Below are 24,103 nucleotides of genomic sequence, written 5' to 3' on the forward strand. Positions count from 1 at the left end.
TATATAAGAAAGGAGACCCCCTAGTAAACTTAATACAAAAGGGATCACAAGTGCAAAATAGACAATATTAAATCATCCAGTGAAGTGCCAGTGAAGTGCTAGGAATGAATCCCTATTAAGATCAGCATGCAATCTTCATGGGCAACTGCAGCAAGTCAGTACAACCTCTGTCGCATGGGAAAAAAAAAGAGAGAGAGAGACACCACAGTCCAATATTCATGGGATAGTTCAAAGTATACAGACTTCACTCCCCTGTAACTTTTCACTTCAAGACAGTGCCGCTCATGTAAAAAAGAGAAAACACAGATATGGTGCAAATAACGTATAAATAGGAAGAAAAACCAATGCAATACAGCGATTGCACTCACGGAAGCCTCGATCACATTAGGCTCTGCTGTAAAGTATAACGAACGCCGCTCAGTGCTTAGACGATCTCCTCAGGTGGATGGTCGCGTCACTCGGCTCCTCCCCCACGCGTATCGTCACTAGACACGCGACTTATTCATGGGTTGCCATGTGACCATGTCAGCTGCCTTTTTATGCAGACTGATCATGGAGGCAAGAGCGGAGGATAATCTTTCACATCATTGTCGGCTTACTTGTACAGCTTTGACAAAATAACAATGTGAACATCACAAGTCTTTAATATAGACATACAGCATTTAGAACTTTTAAAATACTAAAAAAATATATAATTAATCGATCGCCGATATAACAACAATCATTATTATCTCTAGTGTTCTGCCTCCAGTGGCCAAAAAACCAAAAGACAGGCAGATACCCATTTGTGCTTATAACAATGGGATAGAAATAGTATAGAAACAAAACCTTCACCCCCCCTAGTGGGCAATGGTAAATTTACATAAAATTACATAATAACAGTATATAAATATAATTAAATTATATAAAATTATTAAAAAGATTAAAATGTATAAATATTGGAACATAATCCGCTGCATGCCACCAATAACGGTCATTCTAATCTTAATCAATCCCCATATACAATATGAATAAATTACATTTCATAAACAGACAATAAATTAATAAGCCCAAAAATTAAAAATCTGCAATTTAGTAAGTGTGAATCTCGGTGGATACACGAGATGGTCACTCTGGCCCCTAATGGCCTTAACATTGAGTTTGATCTCAATTGTTTTATTGCAGATTTTTAATTTTTGGGCTTATTAATTTATTGTCTGTTTATGAAATGTAATTTATTCATATTGTATATGGGGATTGATTAAGATTAGAATGACCGTTATTGGTGGCATGCAGCGGATTATGTTCCAATATTTATACATTTTAATCTTTTTAATAATTTTATATAATTTAATTATATTTATATACTGTTATTATGTAATTTTATGTAAATTTACCATTGCCCACTAGGGGGGTGAAGGTTTTGTTTCTATACTATTTCTATCCCATTGTTATAAGCACAAATGGGTATCTGCCTGTCTTTTGGTTTTTTGGCCACTGGAGGCAGAACACTAGAGATAATAATGATTGTTGTTATATCGGCGATCGATTAATTATATATTTTTTTAGTATTTTAAAAGTTCTAAATGCTGTATGTCTATATTAAAGACTTGTGATGTTCACATTGTTATTTTGTCAAAGCTGTACAAGTAAGCCGACAATGATGTGAAAGATTATCCTCCGCTCTTGCCTCCATGATCAGTCTGCATAAAAAGGCAGCTGACATGGTCACATGGCAACCCATGAATAAGTCGCGTGTCTAGTGACGATACGCGTGGGGGAGGAGCCGAGTGACGCGACCATCCACCTGAGGAGATCGTCTAAGCACTGAGCGGCGTTCGTTATACTTTACAGCAGAGCCTAATGTGATCGAGGCTTCCGTGAGTGCAATCGCTGTATTGCATTGGTTTTTCTTCCTATTTATACGTTATTTGCACCATATCTGTGTTTTCTCTTTTTTACATGAGCGGCACTGTCTTGAAGTGAAAAGTTACAGGGGAGTGAAGTCTGTATACTTTGAACTATCCCATGAATATTGGACTGTGGTGTCTCTCTCTCTCTTTTTTTCCCATGCGACAGAGGTTGTACTGACTTGCTGCAGTTGCCCATGAAGATTGCATGCTGATCTTAATAGGGATTCATTCCTAGCACTTCACTGGCACTTCACTGGATGATTTAATATTGTCTATTTTGCACTTGTGATCCCTTTTGTATTAAGTTTACTAGGGGGTCTCCTTTCTTGTATCTTAGGGTGCATTCTCACGCTGGCCGCTAGATGGCGCTCCCGTCGTTTTCAGCGTAGAGTATGCAAATTACCTACTTACGCCGATTCACAAACGTACGTGCGCCTGGCGTTCGTTTTTTACGTCGTTTGCGTTAAGGCTTTTTCGGCGTAACGTTGCTCCTGCTATTAGGAGGCGCAGCCAATGTTAAGTATGGACGTCGTTCCCGCTTCGAAATTTGAATTTTTTACGTCGTTTGCGTAAGTCGTTCGCGAATAGGGCTGGATGTAATTTACGTTCACGTCGAAACCAATACGTCGTTACGCCGTACTTGGAAGCAATGCACATTGGGATATGTACACGGACGGCGCATGCGCCATTCGTAAATCACGTCAATCACATCAGGTCATCACATATTACCATAAAACACGCCCCCCTTCCCCATTTGAATTACGCGCGCTTCCGCCGGCCCCATTTACACTACGCCGCCGCGACTTACGGAGCAAGTGCTTTGTGAATACTGCACTTGCTCCTGTAAGTTGCGGAGACGTAGCGTAAATACACTACGCTGCGCCGCCGTAACTTATAGCGCAGCTACCTGAATCTACCCCAGGGATCCTACATCATCCTTATTATCTAACTAATAGCCTTATTGAGTAAAGAGTTTTTTTTTTATTTTTTTTTATTTCAAAGTGCTAATCCTTAAGTGCAATAACTCATAGCAGTCAATCCATCTTGCACTAGTCTGACTTCAGCTGATTGGTTTCTAAAGGTTACGGAATTGAATTATAAAAATTGCTGAAAAAGACATTATGTACAGTATACTACACTAAATGTAGCTGTTGACATACACATGGGAACATGTTAAAAAAAAAATGTATACCAAGTGCTCATATAATTATTGTCTCTTTGTCAGTGTCTTTCTCTAACAGCTATAAATAAACCTCCTTGGATCTCAATGTCATTGTCAATGCCACACAGGATGCAGGTGCTACATAGAGGTAGAAGGTCATATCTTTAATGGAAGAAATGCATTCTCAATATGCGGAATATACCCACATCTCACACGTCTATATAATTAACCCATTGTAACCCAGACATTACTGCTATATATATATATATATATATATATATATATATATATATACACACACAAACACTCAGTCTATATAAATATATATATATATAGGCTATATTTTTGCTTACTTTTTTTGTCTTAGCTAATGTGATCTTTTTAGTCATCTCTAGTTCATAAGGACTGCTTGAAGAAGACAGGTGGATTTTGTGACCATACCATGCTACACATGCAATATCTAAAACTACCACTAGATGGCGGATGGTTTCCTATTTTTGTTATGCAGAGTACATTCACAAGGGCACAATTATTTATATGTAGTACAATTATCATTATACAGGATTTACATTGCGCTAACCGCTTGCACAGCAATTTAGAAAAATAAAGGGAGGCAATACAGTTACAAAACAATTCAAGACAAGAAGGTTAGGAAGGCACTGCTCATGAGAGATTACAATAAGAAGTTGTGCACATAAGTGCTTGAGATCTGTATTTCAAATGTGTTAGGAAAGCGTTTTGTAAAAAGATACTGTAATGTCCTCGTCATCTGCCCCATTGTAATATCCACAGACATCTCCCTCAGTGTAATGTCCACATCTCCCCTCATCTCCCCCACTGTAATGTCCACGTCATCTCCCCCACTGTAATGTCCACGTCATCTCCCCCACTGTAATGTCCACAGACCTCTCCCCCACTGTAATGTCCTCATCTCCCCCACTGTAATGTCCACAGACCTCTCCCCCACTGTAATGTCCTCATCTCCCCCACTGTAATGTCCACATCTCCCCCACTGTAATGTCCTCATCTCCCCCACTGTAATGTCCACATCTCCCCCACTGTAATGTCCTCATCTCCCCCACTGTAATGTCCACGTCATCTCCTCCACAGTAATGTCCACGTCATCTCCCCCACTGTAATATCAACGTCATCTCCCCCACTGTAATGTCCACATCTCCCTTCATCTCCCCCACTGTAATGTCCACATCTCCCCCCATCTCCCCCACTGTAATGTCCACATCTCCCCCCATCTCCCCCACTGTAATGTCCACATCTCCCCCCATCTCCCCCACTGTAATGTCCACATCTCCCCCCATCTCCCCCACTGTAATGTCCACGTCATCTCCTCCACTGTAATGTCCACGTCATCTCCCCCACTGTAATGTCCACGTCATCTCCTCCACTGAAATGTCCACGTCATCTCCCCCACTGTAATGTCCACATTATCTCCCCCACAGTAATGTCCCCATCTCCCCCACTGTAATGTCCACGTCATCTCCCCCACTGTAATGTCCACGTCATCTCCCCCACTGTAATGTCCACATCTCCCCTCATCTCCCCCACTGTAATGTCCTCATCTCCCCCACTGTAATGTCCTCATCTCCCCCCATCTCCCCCACTGTAATGTCCTCATCTCCCCCCATCTCCCCCACTGTAATGTCCACATCTCCCCCCATCTCCCCCACTGTAATGTCCTCATCTCCCCCACTGTAATGTCCACATCTTCCCCACTGTAATGTCCATGTCATCTCCCCCACTGTAATGTCCACATCTCCCCTCATCTCCCCCACTGTAATGTCCACATCTCCCCTCATCTCCCCCACTGTAATGTCCTCATCTCCCCCACTGTAATGTCCACATCTTCCCCACTGTAATGTCCATGTCATCTCCCCCACTGTAATGTCCACATCTCCCCTCATCTCCCCCACTGTAATGTCCACATCTCCCCTCATCTCCCCCACTGTAATGTCCACATTTCCCCCCCATCTCCCCCACTGTAATGTCCACATCTCCCCCACTGTAATGTCCATGTCATCTCCTCCACTGTAATGTCCACATCATCTCCCCCACTGTAATGTCCACATCTCCCCCCATCTCCCCCACTGTAATGTCCACATCTTCCCCACTGTAATGTCCATGTCATCTCCCCCACTGTAATGTCCACATCTCCCCTCATCTCCCCCACTGTAATGTCCACATCTACCCTCATCTCCCCCACTGTAATGTCCACATTTCCCCCCCCCCCATCTCCCCCACTGTAATGTCCACATCTCCCCCACTGTAATGTCCATGTCATCTCCCCCACTGTAATGTCCACATCTCCCCTCATCTCCCCCACTGTAATGTCCTCATCTCCCCCACTGTAATGTCCACGTCATCTCCCCCACTGTAATGTCCACATCTCCCCTCATCTCCCCCACTGTAATGTCCACATCTCCCCCCATCTCCCCCACTGTAATGTCCTCATCTCCCCCACTGTAATGTCCACATCTTCCCCACTGTAATGTCCATGTCATCTCCCCCACTGTAATGTCCACATCTCCCCTCATCTCCCCCACTGTAATGTCCACATCTCCCCTCATCTCCCCCACTGTAATGTCCTCATCTCCCCCACTGTAATGTCCACATCTTCCCCACTGTAATGTCCACATCTTCCCCACTGTAATGTCCACATCTCCCCTCATCTCCCCCACTGTAATGTCCACATCTCCCCTCATCTCCCCCACTGTAATGTCCACATTTCCCCCCCATCTCCCCCACTGTAATGTCCACATCTCCCCCACTGTAATGTCCATGTCATCTCCTCCACTGTAATGTCCACATCATCTCCCCCACTGTAATGTCCACATCTCCCCCCATCTCCCCCACTGTAATGTCCATGTCATCTCCCCCACTGTAATGTCCACATCTCCCCTCATCTCCCCCACTGTAATGTCCACATCTACCCTCATCTCCCCCACTGTAATGTCCACATCCCCCCCCCCATCTCCCCCACTGTAATGTCCACATCTCCCCCACTGTAATGTCCATGTCATCTCCCCCACTGTAATGTCCACATCTCCCCTCATCTCCCCCACTGTAATGTCCTCATCTCCCCCACTGTAATGTCCACGTCATCTTCCCCACTGTAATGTCCACATCTCCCCTCATCTCCCCCACTGTAATGTCCACATCTCCCCCCATCTCCCCCACTGTAATGTCCACATCTCCCCAGTCAGCGCTGCTCTGGGAAGCTCACCTAGGCCTGCCGCCGGGTGTACCAAGATGGCCGCCGCTCTGGAGCCAGGCTGAAGGAGCCAACCTTTCCTATGGGCTCAATCCGCGGATTGCGTGGTGTGCCGATCCGCGGACGTTGACCCGTTCGGATCACGGATCAATGACGATCCACTGCACCCCTAGTGGCCATGCCAAGTGAATGACCCCCTCTGTTCACTATGCAGCAGTGCAGGCGCTCAGCACAGAACCTGGAAGCTAGCAGCAATCGCTGTACTAGTGGAAGCTAATACTGTGATTTCCAGTTTCCCCAGGCGTGGATCCCACAGGTATGGAATATTATATATACAGTATATATACAAAAAGGCCATACCAAAAAAGAAGAAGTTTGAGTTAATTAAAAAAAAATATCAGTGTGATGCTGCAACTGTCTCACTGGCCAGAGACAGCTGGCCAGAGACAGTTTGAATCTTGGCCAGTTCAGCAGGAACCAGCTGAGATTCAAACCATGTATGGGCAGGCTGAATGTACCCAAGTTGATTGATCGATCAACTTGGGTAAAACCAGCGTGCTGGATTTTACATGTAATAATTGCTAGCGTCGGTTATAGCTTCTAGTGATAATCACTGTGTTCAATAATCACTGCATGGCTCCGCAGGACACTGTGGTTGGCATAACACAGAGAACTGAGCGATCACATGACCGCTGATGGCTCAGCTCTCGGTCTGCTAAAAGCGGAGAGCATTGACTGTCAGTCACCACTCTCTGCTCTGATCCTCCAGTGCGCACTGGAGGGTTGGGCTGCAAAGGGGCAGTTACAGCTGGCTTTAGATCTCAGTCATGTAATGAGAGGGTGAGCCAGCTGCCAATCAAGCAGCCTGGTGTATCCTGACAATATTGTCAGGATCCGTCCAGAGACTGGAGCATCAGCTGATAGTAGGCAATAGCTCACTTTGGGTCCCCAGAGAGCAAAATATAAGTGTATTCTTGTGACCCACAAGAGAGGTATAGCCAAAAAAAGTTGTGTCCATACATTTCTTCAAATTTCATCTTTTAAGTGCAATGGTTAAAACACAAATTGAAAGGTAAAGTTCAGAGTTTTTAACATCTATTGTATGATGAATTCTATTGCAATTTTCTAGATGTGTCCTCTTCTGTTCACTTTTCATTTTTTTGTATTGCTGTCAATAGGAACACATTACACATTCATAAGAGGTGGAGGTTCTCCTACCACAATGACCTTGTAAAAAATCTAAATCAAATCAAATGTAATTTTTTACTTCACAGAAAATAAATGCCCTTTAAAAGAATGATTCAAAGAGCCGAAATCTTCTAGTTTTCCGGCTGCATGACTTTTACAAAATGTCTACCCTTGTCAGTGACTTTGATATGAGAGCCTCTGGTGTTCCTGGCATTTCACATCCCCCATTAAACATCTGCACCGTTCCCAAAGTTGCCATGTTTGATCTGCCGTTACGGGGCACTAGAAATAAAAGTACTTCTTCATTCGCCGCGGCTTCTTATAGAAAACGACTGTAAGAATCTCTGGGAATTAGCCTGAGGCTTTATCAGTTCGATTGCTTCATCAGGGAAAAATGGAGGTTGTGCCTCTGGCTCTGGAGAAAGTCCCTGACTAATCTTTCATTATTAATCCTATGTCTGTCTTTTACCAGAAAGTTTGCATTACAAAGAGATATCTGTGATCTAAACCTGCCCTTTCTCCTCGCAGCGTGTGGTGAGGACAAAAACCAGGGGGTTGGATTTAGGGCCGGGACATATACAGTAATGGGAGATTTACTAAAACTGGAGCACTCAGAATCTGGTGCAGCTGTGCATGGTAGCCAATCAGCTTCTAACTTCAGCTTGTTAAAAAAAAACACTTGCAGACCAGCCGCCGTCATTATACTGCCGCAGGTCGGCACGATCCTGCAAACCGTCGTAGTTGAACGTTGGCTCCTTTATGCGGCATAGCAGGCGCACGCGCTGCACTGCGGGGGGTGCCGATGCGTGTGGCCGGCGGTCGCGATGACCGCCGGCCACGCGCCACCGCGAGAGCCAACACAGGGACATGTGTGTGTGTAAACACATAAATCCCTGTTCTGTGAGAAGAGGAGAGACAGATTGTGAGTTTCTACTAGCTAGGAATACCAATCTGTCATCTCCTCTAGTCAGTCTCATCCCCCCACAGTTAGAACACACACTAGGGAACACAGGTAACCCCTTGATCGCCCCCTAGTATTAACCCCTTACCTGCCTATGACATTTACACAGTAATCAGTGCATTTTTATAGCACTGTTCGCTGTATACAGGCATACCCCACTTTTTTTATTTTTTATCTCTTTATTGATTTTTAATTTTTTAGATTAGATTAGTCTCATTGGGAAAATGCCCCTTACATTGGTGGTGGTAAGTGTGAAGAAGCCTTCCCTTACAGGGGTAGCCAGAATAACATCCTTGAAGTCATGTCGCTGGCTCTGCCAACTGGTCTTGGACATGGAACTATGCAGGCACCATTCGATGGGAGATCAGTTAGCCACAGCTCAAGGAACCCCTAGCTATCCCTGGAGGAACCCTAGGGTTCCACAGAACCCTGGTTGAGAATGGTTGTTCTAGAGTGTGGTGGTTTCATGTGTCTTGGGGAGCCTCCAGTGCAGACGTTTTCCTATCATGCCAAATACAACGGAACCCCTAGTTATCCCTGGAGGAACCCTAGGTTTCCACAGAACCCTGGCTGAGAATGATTGTTCTAGAGTGTGGTGGTTTCCTATGTCTTGGGGAGCCTCCAGTGCAGACGTTTCCCTATCATGCCAAATACAATGGAACCCCTAGCTATCCTTGGAGGAACCCTGGTTGAGTATGGGTTTTCTACAGTGTGGTGGCTTTCTATGTTTTGGGGGGTCTCCAGTTAAGGTTTCCCTGCCATGGCAACAACAGTGATATTCCTGTTTTTCCACTTCTATTGCATTGTACTGTATATAATTAAAATTCAACAAGAAGAATGGGACTTTGTCCTTTTTGCCACAATTGGCCTGGAACACAAACTTAACACAGAGCCTCAATGAGACAATGAGGAATTGGCAGATGACTGACCTCACTACTAACCACCAAAAAGTCAAATACCTGCTACAGGTGGAATGACCCTTACTAAAAAATAAATGATAACCCTTTATTCATATCAACGTCTTATGTTTGTGTTATTTTCAGCATCTAACTGGATTAGCTGCTGCATTCTAGGTTGTATCTATCTTCAGGGTTACGATGGAAAGCAATAAAATGTGAAGTTATACTGGCAATTATCTTGATTGCAGTAATTATAGCAAAGATAACCTTTGGGAAAAGCAAACATTATGTCACTATTAAAGACACAGCTAATTGTTTTAGCAGGTTTTATTTGCGCACGTGTATATTAGAAAATATGGGCTGAAATAGCTTCTGGATTATATTTATTCCAGCGAAATGTCAGATGGAACATTTATAGGATAGTGCAGCTGGTTCTGAGTTTGTCACTGGTGGGCGGACAATGCAGGTTAGGTTTTTGCCAGATTTTGATTGATCTCCAGAGAGGCTCTTCAGAGAATCCACTGTTAATTATGAATTATTTAAGAACAATGTTATTATATTTAACACATCTTATCATGTGTATTTATCCAGGTAACTCAAGCAAGTTTGTAAGCATAAGTCTTTACTTTTTGTGTTTGCCCCTGCTACCTGAAGAGTTGTCTTCAACTTCAAAAATTGTTCTGACACTGGGAGTTCATTCCATGTTCCCCTCCTTGTTGCCACCAAGTGTGAGTCACATAGGAGGCCTACCCTGGGGTGGGTTTTTTGGGCTATACCAAGAGTAATACCTTGCCTGAAGGGATGCTTATGAATGCCTGGGACCAGGCATGTGAAAAGCCAAACATTAAGGCAGTTCCCCAACACAGAGATGAGCCTCATGTATATAATTGTGTATGTGGAGTTCCTCCAGAAAATGTTGTCCCTCGTCTTACACACTTGTACTGATGTATGTGTTGCATGAGTAGAGACATGCAGAGCCTATGCCCACTCCACCAGTCAGCGTACCTCATGCCTGCTCTCACTTAACTCTTGCCTTTCCGTACCTAGCGGTTAGGCCATAGATCTCCGTAACTTTAATTCTATCCTGATGACCAGCGGAGACAGACAGCTAGGAACCAGAACACTGAGCCCCCCCGCACTACCGAAGGACCTGTCACCTAACAAGGTACCATGCCATGGACTGGTTGCTGTTCTTTGTTCCAGTTACCCATAGCAATTTCCTTCTCTTCTTAGCTTTACAGGTTAACCTTTTGTGCTAGTGATGTTACATGTACCCCCACACGCACCCCTTAAGTAACTTCAGACCAGGCTTTAAACAGTTGAAACAACTTTGTTGATCTTTTGGCAAAACATGCATAAAATGTGGTAACACATTTTCCCCAACTAAACCTAACTATGGCTGCCCCGGATTACCTGCCCAAGAGAAGACCATGTTGCAGGTTTCTTCTGATGAATCGTAGTTTCTGAGTGAACCATAGGTCCCAGCGAGTCTTTAGCGTAGGTCCCCCATGCATTTCCCAAGTGTTCCCCGTGGGACTCCCAGGCCTCCTGAGACACTCGGCACTCCCGGGCCTCCTGGGATGCTCACAGCACTCCCAGGCCCCCTGGGATCCAGATCTCGTCCCTTTTATATAACACAAGAGGGGAGCTGAACCCCACTGAAAGCCCTCAAACACACTGGGGAAAAGGCAGCACAACACAATAACCATTTCCCCCTGAACTGTCAAGTCAGGTGCTAACTAAATTCACATAGTAGGCAACCTGCCTACAAGCAGCACTACACCACCTTAGCTTTAGATTGAAAGTTCTTATGAGCCGGGCCCTCTTAACTTGTATAGGATTGCATTGTAACTCTATCATCTACCCTTATTTTGTGAAGCACTGCACAACCTGTTGGCACTATATAAATCCTGTATAATAATAATTTGCATCGAAGCATCCTCATCCTCCTGCCACCTCTGATCTAGTTGCTACTGTGGTTTCAATAGTCACTTTTCATATTACTCATTGTTAGCACTATAGTGTTTGTGACTTTCCTGCAACTTCACATCGCATGAGGTCTTTTGTATACACTCACTGTGTGTTCATGTTTATGTTGTACCTCTCTATTAGGGGAGATCTCTGTAAGCTTTATTCGATCCCGATGACCAGCGGAGAAAAATACGGAGGTATTTTTTCACTATATTGATTGTTTTTACCATCTAGCCTTTAAGGTTTGGTTCGATTCACCCACCTAGCACATTCTCAGCGCTACACTTTTAATTCACATATTTGTTCACAATTAGTCTCATTGTTGTGTTGGCTGTTCACATTTGGGGTTGGCGCAGTATTTTACCATACCTTTTCCATTCTTTTACATAGAGCTGTATTATTGCAAGGAACAGTATGGAACTTACGTTGGTTTAGAAGCTTCTGCCTGGTCAGTCTGCAGCTTTTCACCTCCTTCCACTTCCATTGTACAATACACAATGCGGTTTGGTGCTAGAGACTTCAACCCTTGGACCTCCATTATTACAACCTGTGGGCAAATACATTGGAAAGGGTCACTTGAGAAAATGATGAGCATATATATCTCCTTTTAAAACTTTTAGAACATCACATTTTTTAATTTAAACTAAGTCCAGTGTATTCCTACAGGTTTTATGTGACTGCTGCCTTTTTATTAATCTCGTGAGATTTGGTGATCTCACAGTAACGCGGTTCATTGTTCTTCTGGCTGGAGAGGAAAGTGTACCTGAGGACCTGCAGTACAAGGATTTCCCTGCTTCTACTTCATTCATTGTGTGGATTGGTGATTTCTACATTTCTTTTGCTGCTTCTTGATCATTAATACTACCACATACTAGTACCCGATACTAGTAGGGTGTACCAAATAAAGTGGCCGGTGAGTGTATATACCCATATACAGGCTAGTTTTAGGCCACATTAGGTTGTGTTGGGCACAGTTTGCAGTAGACTCTGCAGTCCACTTAGATATTATTTGAAAAGAACATGGAGAATTGTTGGATGATCACTGTTTGTGAGTACAATTGGTCACTTTGTGATTTTCCCTTTGTCCTTCGATGACTTGGATGTCCAAAATGGTTGTCAAAATGTCCAGTTACGGTATGTAAAATGAAGCAACAGAGATAGACCGCCATATCTTTTAGAAAAGGAGGTCCATCCTCAAGCCTTAGTCAAGTGGCCCTATCCCAATGTGCATGACTGGCTTTACCCAACCTCAGATTTTGGAATATTTTTTTTTTCTTTTCAAAGAGCTTTGCCATTTACTAAAACATTATATTTGTTATTTTGTGTAAAAACTATCTGATGACACATTATTAGCAGAAATATAATCGAAACAAAAGAGTGTATAGTTCCCCCCCCCTCCCCTCCCATTTAAATGGAGACTGTTCAACTGTGCTTAGCTTGATAAACATTTTGATTAAACTAATGTATAGAAGTTACAAAAGCTGTCAACAGAACTGAGCGTAACTTGCAGCCAAACGTTCAATATGTGAATTAACATTTCCTGCTGACTGTGCGCTCAGCCAGAAGTCATTTCATTGCACAAAGCAAAAGAGCAAGAACTTTGCCAACTGGATGGTTTGGAAATAATGGGTATGAGGAATCATTTAATAAACCAAACAGTCCTTATGTAAGGAGTGATTATTTTTACAGCAATTACTCCATCTGCATAGTTTGGAGTCTGCATGGTTGGTGTTTAAGTTTCCTTGTGTGACCTTCATCTATCCCCTGGATTTCACATATTCTACAATACAGAGGTCATTGAAGAATCCAAGGAAATGGCACAAAAGCTAATGCAGAATTGGTGGATTCTCAGTTCTGTCACTGCTCTAGGTACCCCAGGAACGGTGTTAAAGAGAATGTTACCCCAACATTTCATATTCATGATATGTGTCTGCTGTATCATGTACTTGTATGAAAATTATCCTCTTAAAAAGTATCTCTTTGAATTGCTTCCTTTTTGTGAAAACCCTGGTGTCCCTGACAGTCCCTCTGCTTTCCTATTAAAAACCGACCACACTAAGCAGAAGAACAAGAACACACTGTGATCGGTTTTATAGCTATGCTGGGAACTCAGCCTGTTCTCCTCCAATGATCAGACTTGTCCTGACACCCCCCCCCCCCCCCCATGCACAGCCTTTCACTGGGAAGACCAGCGTTCTGCTGTTTCTCCTCCTCATTTGAGAACAGAGGGAATGTGAGCACTTATAAGTGAAAGTGTGCTGTGCAGTGAAAGGGGGCGGTGTACTGTGCAGGGAAAGGGGGCTGTGTACTGTGCAGGGAAAGGGGGCTGTGTACTGTGCAGTGAAAGGGGGCTGTGTACTGTGCAGTGAAAGGGGGCTGTGTACTGTGCAGGGAAAGGGGGCTGTGTTCTGTTCAGGGAAAGGGAGCTGTGTACTGTGCAGGGAAAGGGGGCTGTGTACTGTTCAGGGAAAAGGGGCTGTGTACTGTGCAGGGAAAGGGGGGCTGTGTACTGTGCAGGCAAAGGGGCTGTGTACTGTGCAGGAAATGAGGTACGTGTACTGGTGCAGGGAAAGAGGGCTGTGTACTGTGTAGGGAAAAGGGTCTGTGTACTGTGCAGGGAAAGGGGGCTGTGTACTGTGAAGGGAAAAGAGTATGTGTACTGTGCAGGGGGCTCTGGAAATTTTTTTTCCTAAAAACTTCCCTCTTATAGGTAGATTCAGGTAGGGGCGCGCAAATCTAAGGCGGCGTAGCCTAGCGTGTTTACACTACGCCGCCTTAAGTAAGAGAGGCAAGTACTGTATTCTCAAAGTACTTGCCTCCTTACTTAGGGTGGCGTAGCGTAAATGCGGCGGGCGTAAGTGCGCCTAATTCAAATGTGTTGGAGGGGGGCGTGTTTTATGGTAATGTGGCTTGACCTCACGCTTTTGACGTTTTTATCTTACTGCGCATGCGCCGGGCGCCTACATTTCCCAGTGTGCATTGCGGCTACGTACACCGCACGGGCCTATTGATTTCGACGTGGACGTAAACAACGTAAATCCTGATTCGCGGACGACTTACGCAAACGACGTAAAAAATTAGAATCTCGCGGTGGGAACGGCGGCCATACTTTAACATTGTTATTCCACCTAATAGATGGAATAACTTTAGGCCTGCTAATGCCTTACGGAAATGGCGTAAATCGACTGCGGCGGCCGGGCGTACGTTCGTGAATCGGCGTATCAACTCATTTACATATTATACGCCGACCGCAATGGAAGCGCCACCTAGCGGCCATCCGAAAAATTGCAATCTGTCCTATCTTAGATATGTTTAAGCGTATCTCTGTTTGAGCATAGGCTTAAACATAGGTTGGCGTAGATTCTGAGTTAGGTCGGCTTATCTACTGATAAGCCGGCCTAACTCTACCTGAATCTACCTATTAAAGTTAGGGTGGGTGTTATACGCCTAAAGCGTGTTATACGCCAATAAATACAGTAATTTTAGTAAATGTTTAAGATTATCTCATAGCATCTCAGTAGTGAACTTTAGGTTCAAGTTACAGTGCTCTCACGCTCACACGTTAGCTATGTCTACATGTTTATAAGTGCTTGGATTTGAGATCCATTCACTGCATAGATTTATAGACTATGGAGCGTCAATGTAATGGTTGTTTTTGGTAAAAATGCTTATCTGCAAGATGCAACTGTGTCTGATGTTCAACAGTCCTGCTTTGTTTTTGGACTGGTTTATATTAAATTATTAATATATTTTTTAGGAACATTGCAAAAAAAAGAACAGACCTGCAACAGAACTATGCAAGTCATTGATTTGAGAACGTCAGATTGGGAAGATGTTTTTATGCTGCATTGTTGACCTGTGAATCTCAATCTGCTGTTATTATTACAACAAGAAGCGGCTCAGTCTGGCAACACACTGATCATTAGTCCGTTTTTTTTTTTAATCACGGTAATGGACTGCGCACACAGCCAGACTTTAGCACTTACCTCTAAGCTGAAAGAGAGGACCACGTCGGACTTGGAGAGCTGGTTTTCATTCTCTTCCCCCATGTCAATGATGGATGTGTTGTGGCTGCGTTTCAGCTTCTGGAGCTTGAATTCAGAGCCGCCTTTTGACACTGGCATGCTCTCCAAATTCGCCATTAGCAGATTAACCGAAGATTTAAGCTCCTCAATGTACATGTTTTCCATTTCTTTGGACACAAATTTTGGAAATTTGCGCTCCTGCAGGCAAAAAAAGTAATGTAAGGTCAGGTGTCATGAGACTAGGATATATTAAATACAAACAACCTTAGAGAAAATATACTCAAGTAAGATATACAGGACTCATGACTACATTTATCATCGCATGGACATATCATTTAAAGGATAAGTTCACTTTTATAGAAAAAATAATAAATGGACATATTTTTGCAGAACAAAAGGTGCATTTAATATTTTTTCCTGCAGAAGCCTGGCAACCATTGCACCCGCAATTAGTAAATCACAGGTGCAATGTCAGGTATCTGCAGACAAGTCCACCAGCTTTCAGCCCAAACCTCTATTAACCACTTAAGGACCGGACCAATATGCTGCTAAATGACCCAAGGGGTTTTTACAATTCGGCACTGCGTCGCTTTAACAGACAATTGCGCGGTCGTGCAATGTGGCTCCCAAACAAAATTGGCGTCCTTTTTTTCCCACAAATAGAGCTTTCTTTTGGTGGTATTTGATCACCTCTGCGTTTTTTATTTTTTGCGCTATAAACAAAAATAGAGCGACAATTTTTAAAAAAATGCAATATTTTTTATTTTTGCTATAATAAATATCCCCCAAAAATATATAAAAAAAACATTTTTTTTTCCTCAGTTTAGGTCGATACGTATTCTTCTACCTATTTTTGGTAAAAAAAAAACGCAATAAGCGTTTATCGGTTGGTTTGCGCAAAATTGTTTTATTGCATTTTTATAATTTTTTTTTTTTTACTACTTATGGCGGCGATCAGCGGTTTTTTTCGTGACTGCGACATTATGGCGGACACTTCGGACAATTTTGACACATTTTTGGGACCATTGTCATTTTCACAGCAAAAAATGCATTTAAATTGCATTGTTTATTGTGAAAATGACAATTGTCGTTTGGGAGTTAACCACAGGGGGCGCTGTTGGGGTTATGTGTTCCCTAAAGTGTGTTTACAACTGTAGAGGGGTGTGGCTGTAGGTGTGACGTCATCGATTGTGTCCCCCTATAAACAGGGATGACACGATCGATGCAGACGCCACAGTGAAGAACGGGGAAGCCGTGTTTACACACGGCTCTCCCCGTTCTTGAGCTCGGGGGACCGATCGCCGCACAGCAGCGGCGATTGGGTCCGCGGTACCCGCGGTCCCGGAGCTTCGGACCGGGTTAAATGTCCTTATTTCTTCTGAGAAATCCTCACTTCCTGTTCTGTCTGTAACTACACACAGTAATGCAAGGCTTTCTCCCTGGTGTGGAGTGTCGTGCTCGCCCCCTCCCTTGGACTACAAGAGAGTCAGAACTCCCGCTAACACACAGCTCCTTTCTCTATATGAAACGTAGAGAGCGTCCTGACTCTCCCGTAGTCCAAGGGAGGGGGCGAGCATGACAAAAAATTGTACCTTTACAACCCCTTTAAGGCTGTCAGTTTACAAGCTGTAGGGCTTGTGAATGTACTACAAGGGCACTTATCAGCGCCCTCACAGTTCATTCAGAACTACAAGCTGTCTGTCATGATGGCTGATGGTACCTGTAGTTCATTCATTCACAGGAAACTGTGAATAAATGATGCTACTGTGTGAGCAGCAGAGCCCTGCATCGCCGCGCGATTTTCAAAAAGTGACAGTGCCTTGGGGAGAAGAACCCCACCCACTGTCTCAGGAACAGGGGGAAGAGGCAGAAGGAGGTGAAACATGTTATATATTCTACCTAAAATACAGCTGGAACATGTAACATGTTCCAAAAGTGAACTTATCCTCTAAATAGGTAAAGATCATTTTAAAATACTCCATTCAACCCTTTTATGCATTTATTATGTATTTTTTAATAGTACATCGGTCTGCAGCTGCCTTCATTTTCGCAGAGCAGGAATCACACAGGAATAGGAAGAGGCAATCTTGTAGGTCAATCACTCTTTACTCAACAGTGTTGCTTTTTCACTATGCAAACCAATCACAGGCTGGAATGTTTTATTGGTTTCACTGCATTATGGAAACGTGAGGTCAGATCCTGGTTTTGCAATCTGGCATTAGAAAAGTAGCTGAATAAAATTATACATTTTTTGGCATGTAAGAAAGGCTAAACAAAAGGCTGTTTGCCTTCACTTTGGAAACATAATCTTCTTTATATTAACATTGATTTATTCTGTGGTTTCCAGAAACCTTTAGATGCTATGAGAACAAATCCATAAAGAATTGGTGCTTAAACTGAGCCCTTCCACAATCAAGAAAAATACAAACTTTCTGGAATGGATCTACTGTAGATAGCCATTGTTTGCATCTCAAATGAAGATATGGAAGACCTCCATGGAAGGATTCCTGCAATTTACACATTTCTCCATATTTCCCAATGTTGGTGCTACCATCCTTCAGAGTAGGACTTCTAATGCCTCGTACACACGGTCAGACTTCTGACCGTGCAAAAGTCCGCCGTGACCCCGTCGGACAAGAAGAGAACAGGTTCTCTATCTCAGGCCCCGTACACACGTCCGAGGAACTCGGCGGGCAAAACTCATCGTTTTGCTCGTCAAGTTCTGTGTGAAGCCGCCGAGGATCTCAGCGAACCAAGTTTCCTCATTGAACGAGGAAATAGAGAACATGTTCTCTATTTGGCTCGACGAGGAACTCGTCGGCTTCCTCGGCCGAAAGTGTACACACGCCGGGTTTCTCGGCAGAATAGGGCTCCGATCGAGTTTCTGGCTGAATTCTGCCGAGAAACTCGGTCGTGTGTACGGGGCCTAAGGTCCATCGGACTTCCGACAAAAAAAGTCTGATGGAGGCTACACACGGCCGGACTTTCCGAGAAAAAAAGCCTGTCCGGCCGTGTGTACGAGGCATAAAGGTACCTTGATGACGGGTGTTAGCCACCTAACATAAATATTTTATCACAGAATGTTAGCAATGAACCATGAAGGCTAAGTAATGAAAAAATAAATAAAAAACCTTACTCTTGCAATTTGATCTGCCATTTGTAGACGACCATCTAATTCACGTCTTATCTGGGCAGCTTGTTCATCTGGATTGTCCAACTGTGGAAGGAACAAAAAAAAGTATAAGAAATCGAAAACCAGTTTTACAGTTTAGATCAATGAGGCATAGTAGATCAGAAATGTCTGTAATACAATTGGTTAAGATTGTCATGATATAATACAGAACAAATATCCAATATATACTGTATTTGTTTACCAGGGAAGTCTTTATTTAGTAGGGACGTGCAAGTTTTTAAAAATGGAATCACAGTTTGTATGGGAATTTCATTTCATCACAATCCTTGTACTTCTTAATATGACCCAACATTGAAATTTTGGACTTAGACACTAGGACTGTCCCGATACTGATACTAGTATCGGTGCCAAAACCGAGCATTTGCAGGAGTTCTTGCCCCCGATGCCTAGTTTGATACCTGGACACTCAGGGATGAGCAGTGCGGTGGTAGGGGACGTTAATAACACAGAACTCCCTGTGTGTCTTTCAATAAAAGCAGCTGTCAACCATTTCTCTTCCTCTCCCCTCCGTGGTTTTCAGTTGCTTTATTGAAAGCCACACAGGGAGATCTGTGATTATAACTTCCCCCGTCGCCACACCAATCATCCTTGAGACCCCTGTATCCTCCTCCGGCTCCCCTCTGTATCCTCCTCTGGTACCCCCCTCCTTCTCCGCTTCCCCTCCGTGTGCGCCTCCTGTCTCCCCTCCCCTCCTCCTCCGCTCCCCCTTTGTGTGCTCCTCCTGTCCTCCTCCGCTCCCCCTCTGTGTGCTCCTCCGGTCCCCCACACCCTCCTCTGCTCCTTCTCCATGGGCTCCTCTGGTCCCCCGATCCTCCCTCCGCTCCCCCTCCGTGTGCTCCTCCAGTCACCCCGTTCTCTACCTCTGTCTGTTGGTCACCCAATTGGATGTCACAGCTCTAAAACACTATTGTGTCAGTATATATATATATATATATACACACAAGGGAAGCATTTACGTCACAAAATCAGAGGTGAAAGAAATCATTCGAAAATGAATTTCTTCAAAGGAAAAGTCAACTTTGAAAAAAAAATGAGCACAAGGCATTCTGTAATTTATTGTTATTAAAATGTATCTTTCTATTTCAATCTGCAGTTGTTACAATTTTGTAAAGCTGTCAATAAATCCAATGCAATATGGCAATCTGGAAGTGTGCTGTACATCAGTGGAAATGTAATTTCCTGCTTGTGTGATTGGCTCATTGGCTTTCTCATAAGTATGCACTGAGATACAAGGCAAGCAATTCCAATTTCAGTGAGATGATTCCTTTATACTTGTGGCTGGAGGGGGGGGGGGGGGTGATGAAGATACACAGCTGACCCACATTTTTTACTGGCCCCCCCTTAAGCTGCAAAGACAGCCAGATAGGGTGAGCGACAGTTAACATTGGCTACGCCACCTAGGGGGCAGGTTTATCTAATCATTTACATATTCTACGGAAATCAACGGAAGCGCCACCTAGCGGCCAGCGGGAAAATTGCACCCTAAGATACGACGGCGCAGGCCATCGTATCTTAGCTAGGTTTAAGTGTATCTCAGTTTGAGCATACACTTAAACTTACGACGGGCTTAGATTCCGAGTTACGTCGGCGTATCTACTGATACACCGGCGTAACTCTTTGTGAATCTGGGCCAGTGTGTTAAAGTGAGTGAGTAACTTGTATAGTGCTACAAATGCGAACTAAATTGCCTCATGGAGCTTTTTGCATCCAGTGTCGTCCTGTGACTTCAGAAGAGGTGGGCCTTAAGTTTTTTTCTGAAGGCCCAATGGTTTTCTTACATGCGGATGTCCGTGGGTAGAGAGTTCCATAGCCGTGGTGCTTGGACTGCAAATCTCTGTTCTCCTTTAGATTTGTAGTGGGTCTTGGGGATGTGAAGGAGGTTTTGATTAGTTGACCGGAGGGCGCGACTAGGGGTGTAGTGTTTTATTTTCTCGCATAGGTATTGAGGAGCGTTTCCTTGTGTACATTTGTGAGTGAGGCAGAGGGTCTTGAATGTAACCCGATCCTTCATGGCTAGCCAATGGAGGGTCATCAGGGACGGGGTGATGGATTCCCAGTTTTTTTTTCCCCGTTACCAGTCTGGCTGCTGTGTTCTGGACGACTTGTAGACGTGAAAGTGAAAAACAAAACAAAATGCAAAACGCATCAAAAACGTGGTGTGGTTCTATTGAAGTTTGTCAGGCCTCGTACACACGAAGAAACTTGCTGGGAGATATTTTTTTGCTGAGGAAACCGGTCGTGTGTACATTTTCGTCGAGGAAACTGTCGAGAAACTCGACAAGCCAAAAAGAGAGCAAGTTCTCTATTTCCTTGACGGGAATGGAGAAAATTGGCTTGTCGAGTTCCTCGACAGCCTAACAGGGAACTCAACGAGGAAAACGATGTGTTTCGCCCGTCGAGTTCCTCGGTCGTGTGTACGAGGCTTCACACGCAAAACGCAATCAGCTGTGGGAAAAAAAATCCCTTGACCCTTTCCAAAAACATATTGGCAGAAAAATGCATAAATGTGAATGTGTACTGTAGAAAACCATGTTATATGGACTGTAGTACGTTTCTGCAAACGTAAAAACGCACAAAAAAAAACGCATATGTGTGAACGTAGGGTTAAATTGCATTAAGTGCAGGAAAACTGCGCCCTAATTCTCGTGTTATATGATCACGGTGGTTTTCTTGTTCTTTAATTTTTTTAGATTTTATAACTAAAGACAGACAACATTTAGTAATCCTGTATTTACTTGGGATGAAACCAAAGGTCACTGTATTATTATATTTATTATAATTACGACTCGCAAACATTTCTGATTATTTTATTGAAGCGCACTTTCTGGAAGATAAGCACCCAGCCACAAGCTGCTCCTGCTATAAAGGACAGTTTATTAAAGTCTGTTTGCAGCCATATTGGCTCTGGATAAATGAATTCTATTTTAATAGAGTAACATTTGGGTCCTGTGGGGTTAGTCCCTTCCCAATCAGAAGAGTATGGCAATTATTTCATGAGATGTTTAATCCTTATCACGGTTGTCTATCTTAGCCCTCAAGGGTCACTGGCTTGACACTAATTTGGAAATTTCCTAATTAATGGGCAATCAATCAATTAGTGCTTTAATGTACATCACTCAGCCAAAGTCCTTGGTGGCATTGCTCTGATCACATGACTACATCACTCGTCATCATATAGAAAACATCGATATTCATAAAACTCATTATATATATATATAAATAAATAAAAGTGTTCTGGACCTTACATAATATGCATTTAGTCCACACATTTTTTATTTATCTTTTTATTTTTTACAACATGCTAATATACGTATTTATCGGTGTACAACGCGCACTTTTTCCCCCATAAAATCAGAGGGAAATCGTGGGAGCGTGTTATACGCCGATAGCATACCTCGGAGGGGAAGGATGGGGACGAGCGCTCCCGCCAGAAATCACCGAGCCATCATCTCCTCTCGGCTCTCACGTCACACACACGCACAGTCCCGCCTCCGACCATCGGCATTGGACCATCTCCTGTGAAGGAGGGGGACGAGCACCCGCCGGAAATCACCGAGCCGTCATCTCCTCTCGGCTGTCACCTCACACACGCACAGTCCCGCCTTGGCCACCAGCATTGGACCAGTGTTCTGTCTATCACAGGAGATGGTCCAATGCCGATGGCGGAGGCGGGACTGTGCGTGTGTGACGTGACAGCCGAGTGAAAGCCGAGTGGAGAGGAGATGACGGCTTGGTGATTTCCGGTGGGCGCTCGTCCCCCTCCTTCCCCTCCGAGGTATGTGTGAGAGGTAAGTGTACTTCGTACACTAAGTTTTACTAGGTGGACGGCCAATCCTTGCCACTGTGATCAAAACCTGCATCTGCAGAGAAGTGCCAGTAGAAATCTAGTCTCATTATTTGGGGACATCCCAGGCTCTATGATTACTTTGCCTGTGTCCTGTACTTTATGATTAAAAGGTTTCTAAAGCTTCAAGGATTTTTAACTTTAATGCATTCTATGCATTAAAGTAAAAAAAAAACTTCTGTGTTACAGACCTGTCCCCTCACCCCCTCACTAACATCCAGTCAAAATCCAGAAAAGTAACCACATGACTTCAGAAAAGGAGTGGGGGTGGGAATTAAAAAATAATGCCTGTCTCCAGGCTAGTGCATGAGATATGTAAATAACCTGTCAATCACAGCAAGGGGGCGGAACGGACTAAGGTTTTTCTCTGTAAGTCTGTTTTATTTCACTGAACAATAAAAGAGGATTGCTCAGAGCAGGATTAACTCTGTGTGGCAAAACTGGGCACAGATGATAGGAAATCGTTTATTCTACATTGTGAAAGCAAAAAAAAAAAAAAAGGGTTTACATCCACTTTAAAGCATGGGCTTTTATATTTACATATACCTGGAGATGCAACCTGGAAATGAGAGAAAGACTCTTCAAATGAATGAATTTCCAAATTACTGTCATAGAACAGGTGTCCTCTATGGGAGATTATCCTCACCTCTTGCTCAGGCGAAAACTCCTGAGGAATTCTCTTAATTTGCAGGGATTTTCTCTCACTTCCTATTTAGCTATGGGACAGGAAGTGAAGGGAAATCGCCGCAATGGGGCACAGATCGCCAAAAAACTAACATGGGTTATAACCCTCCCTTGCTCTATCCAAAATAATTAAAAAAAAACGTTTTGCCTATAGTTCTACTTTTAGAATTTATGGTAATCCCTAGTCTCTCTCTAAACATGAAATTAGATAACTGGACCTCTTAGCACCTGTATATTTTTATCAATAGACCCCATTATGCCATAAATTACTCAAGTACTATCATAACTTTTGTCAGTAATAAACAGTGCCATCTTGTGCAAACTTAGCAAATTGCGATTTGCATCATATTACTGCCATGTTCTAAAGTGCCCTATTGCAATGTAAACCATAATTATTATGTTATGCATTATTTTAAAAACAACAGATAAGTAGGAATAAAAAATATGACAATAACAAAAAATACAGATAACTATAAAATATGTATGGTTGAATAAAAAAAATAAGGCTGGTCAATCAAATAATTAGAAATAAAACAAATAATATCAATGTCTATATTAAATCCCTCAGGTGTCAGTGTACCCTTTTCGTAGATTCAGCACGTCTTATTTTTTTATATCTGTACACCTCCAATATTCCTCTTTTTTACCAATCCCCTAGAAAGATAGTTCCTATTATCTGAAATGCTGTGTTTGCAAAGCCTCTTTTTATATTATTTACATGTTCCCCTATCCATACCCCTAATTTTCTCATTGTTCTACCCACATACTGGAGCCCACATGGGCATTCCAGCAGGTCGTTAATGTGGGTACTATCACAGGATATGAGATTTTTAGTTTTGTAATATTTGGTTCGAAAGTGTGTACTTTTCCTTTCTGTATGATTAATTGTTCTACAGGGGATACATCCTTTTTGATTCAGGAAGGTAACAATTTTTCTTTGGGGGATCAGTGTGAATCTCCCCAGCAGGGACACATTAAGACATTAAGATGGCATGGTCAAGAGTTTTTTAAAGTATTTTTTGTTTTAAAGGTTGTGGTATTAAGAGAAACTTCTGCCT

The 24,103-nt window shown here is 43.3% G+C and overlaps 1 protein-coding gene across 41 annotated transcripts in view; it reads right to left on the reverse strand.

The window, feature by feature from the left end:
* CADPS (calcium dependent secretion activator) overlaps window positions 1-24,103 on the reverse strand; it is a 553,237-nt gene that overhangs the window by 300,127 nt on the left and 229,007 nt on the right. For all 41 annotated transcript variants that reach the window (XM_040359139.1, XM_040359135.1, XM_040359125.1 and 38 more), the window contains exons 4-6: window positions 18,461-18,541; window positions 15,286-15,522; window positions 11,725-11,846 (exon numbers count right to left, since the gene is read on the reverse strand). In XM_040359139.1, the coding sequence (XP_040215073.1) occupies window positions 11,725-11,846; window positions 15,286-15,522; window positions 18,461-18,541 (440 nt within the window). The remainder of the gene's footprint in view (window positions 1-11,724; window positions 11,847-15,285; window positions 15,523-18,460; window positions 18,542-24,103) is intronic.

This window comes from Rana temporaria, chromosome 7 (assembly GCF_905171775.1).
Source record: "Rana temporaria chromosome 7, aRanTem1.1, whole genome shotgun sequence".
Lineage (NCBI taxonomy): Eukaryota > Metazoa > Chordata > Amphibia > Anura > Ranidae > Rana > Rana temporaria.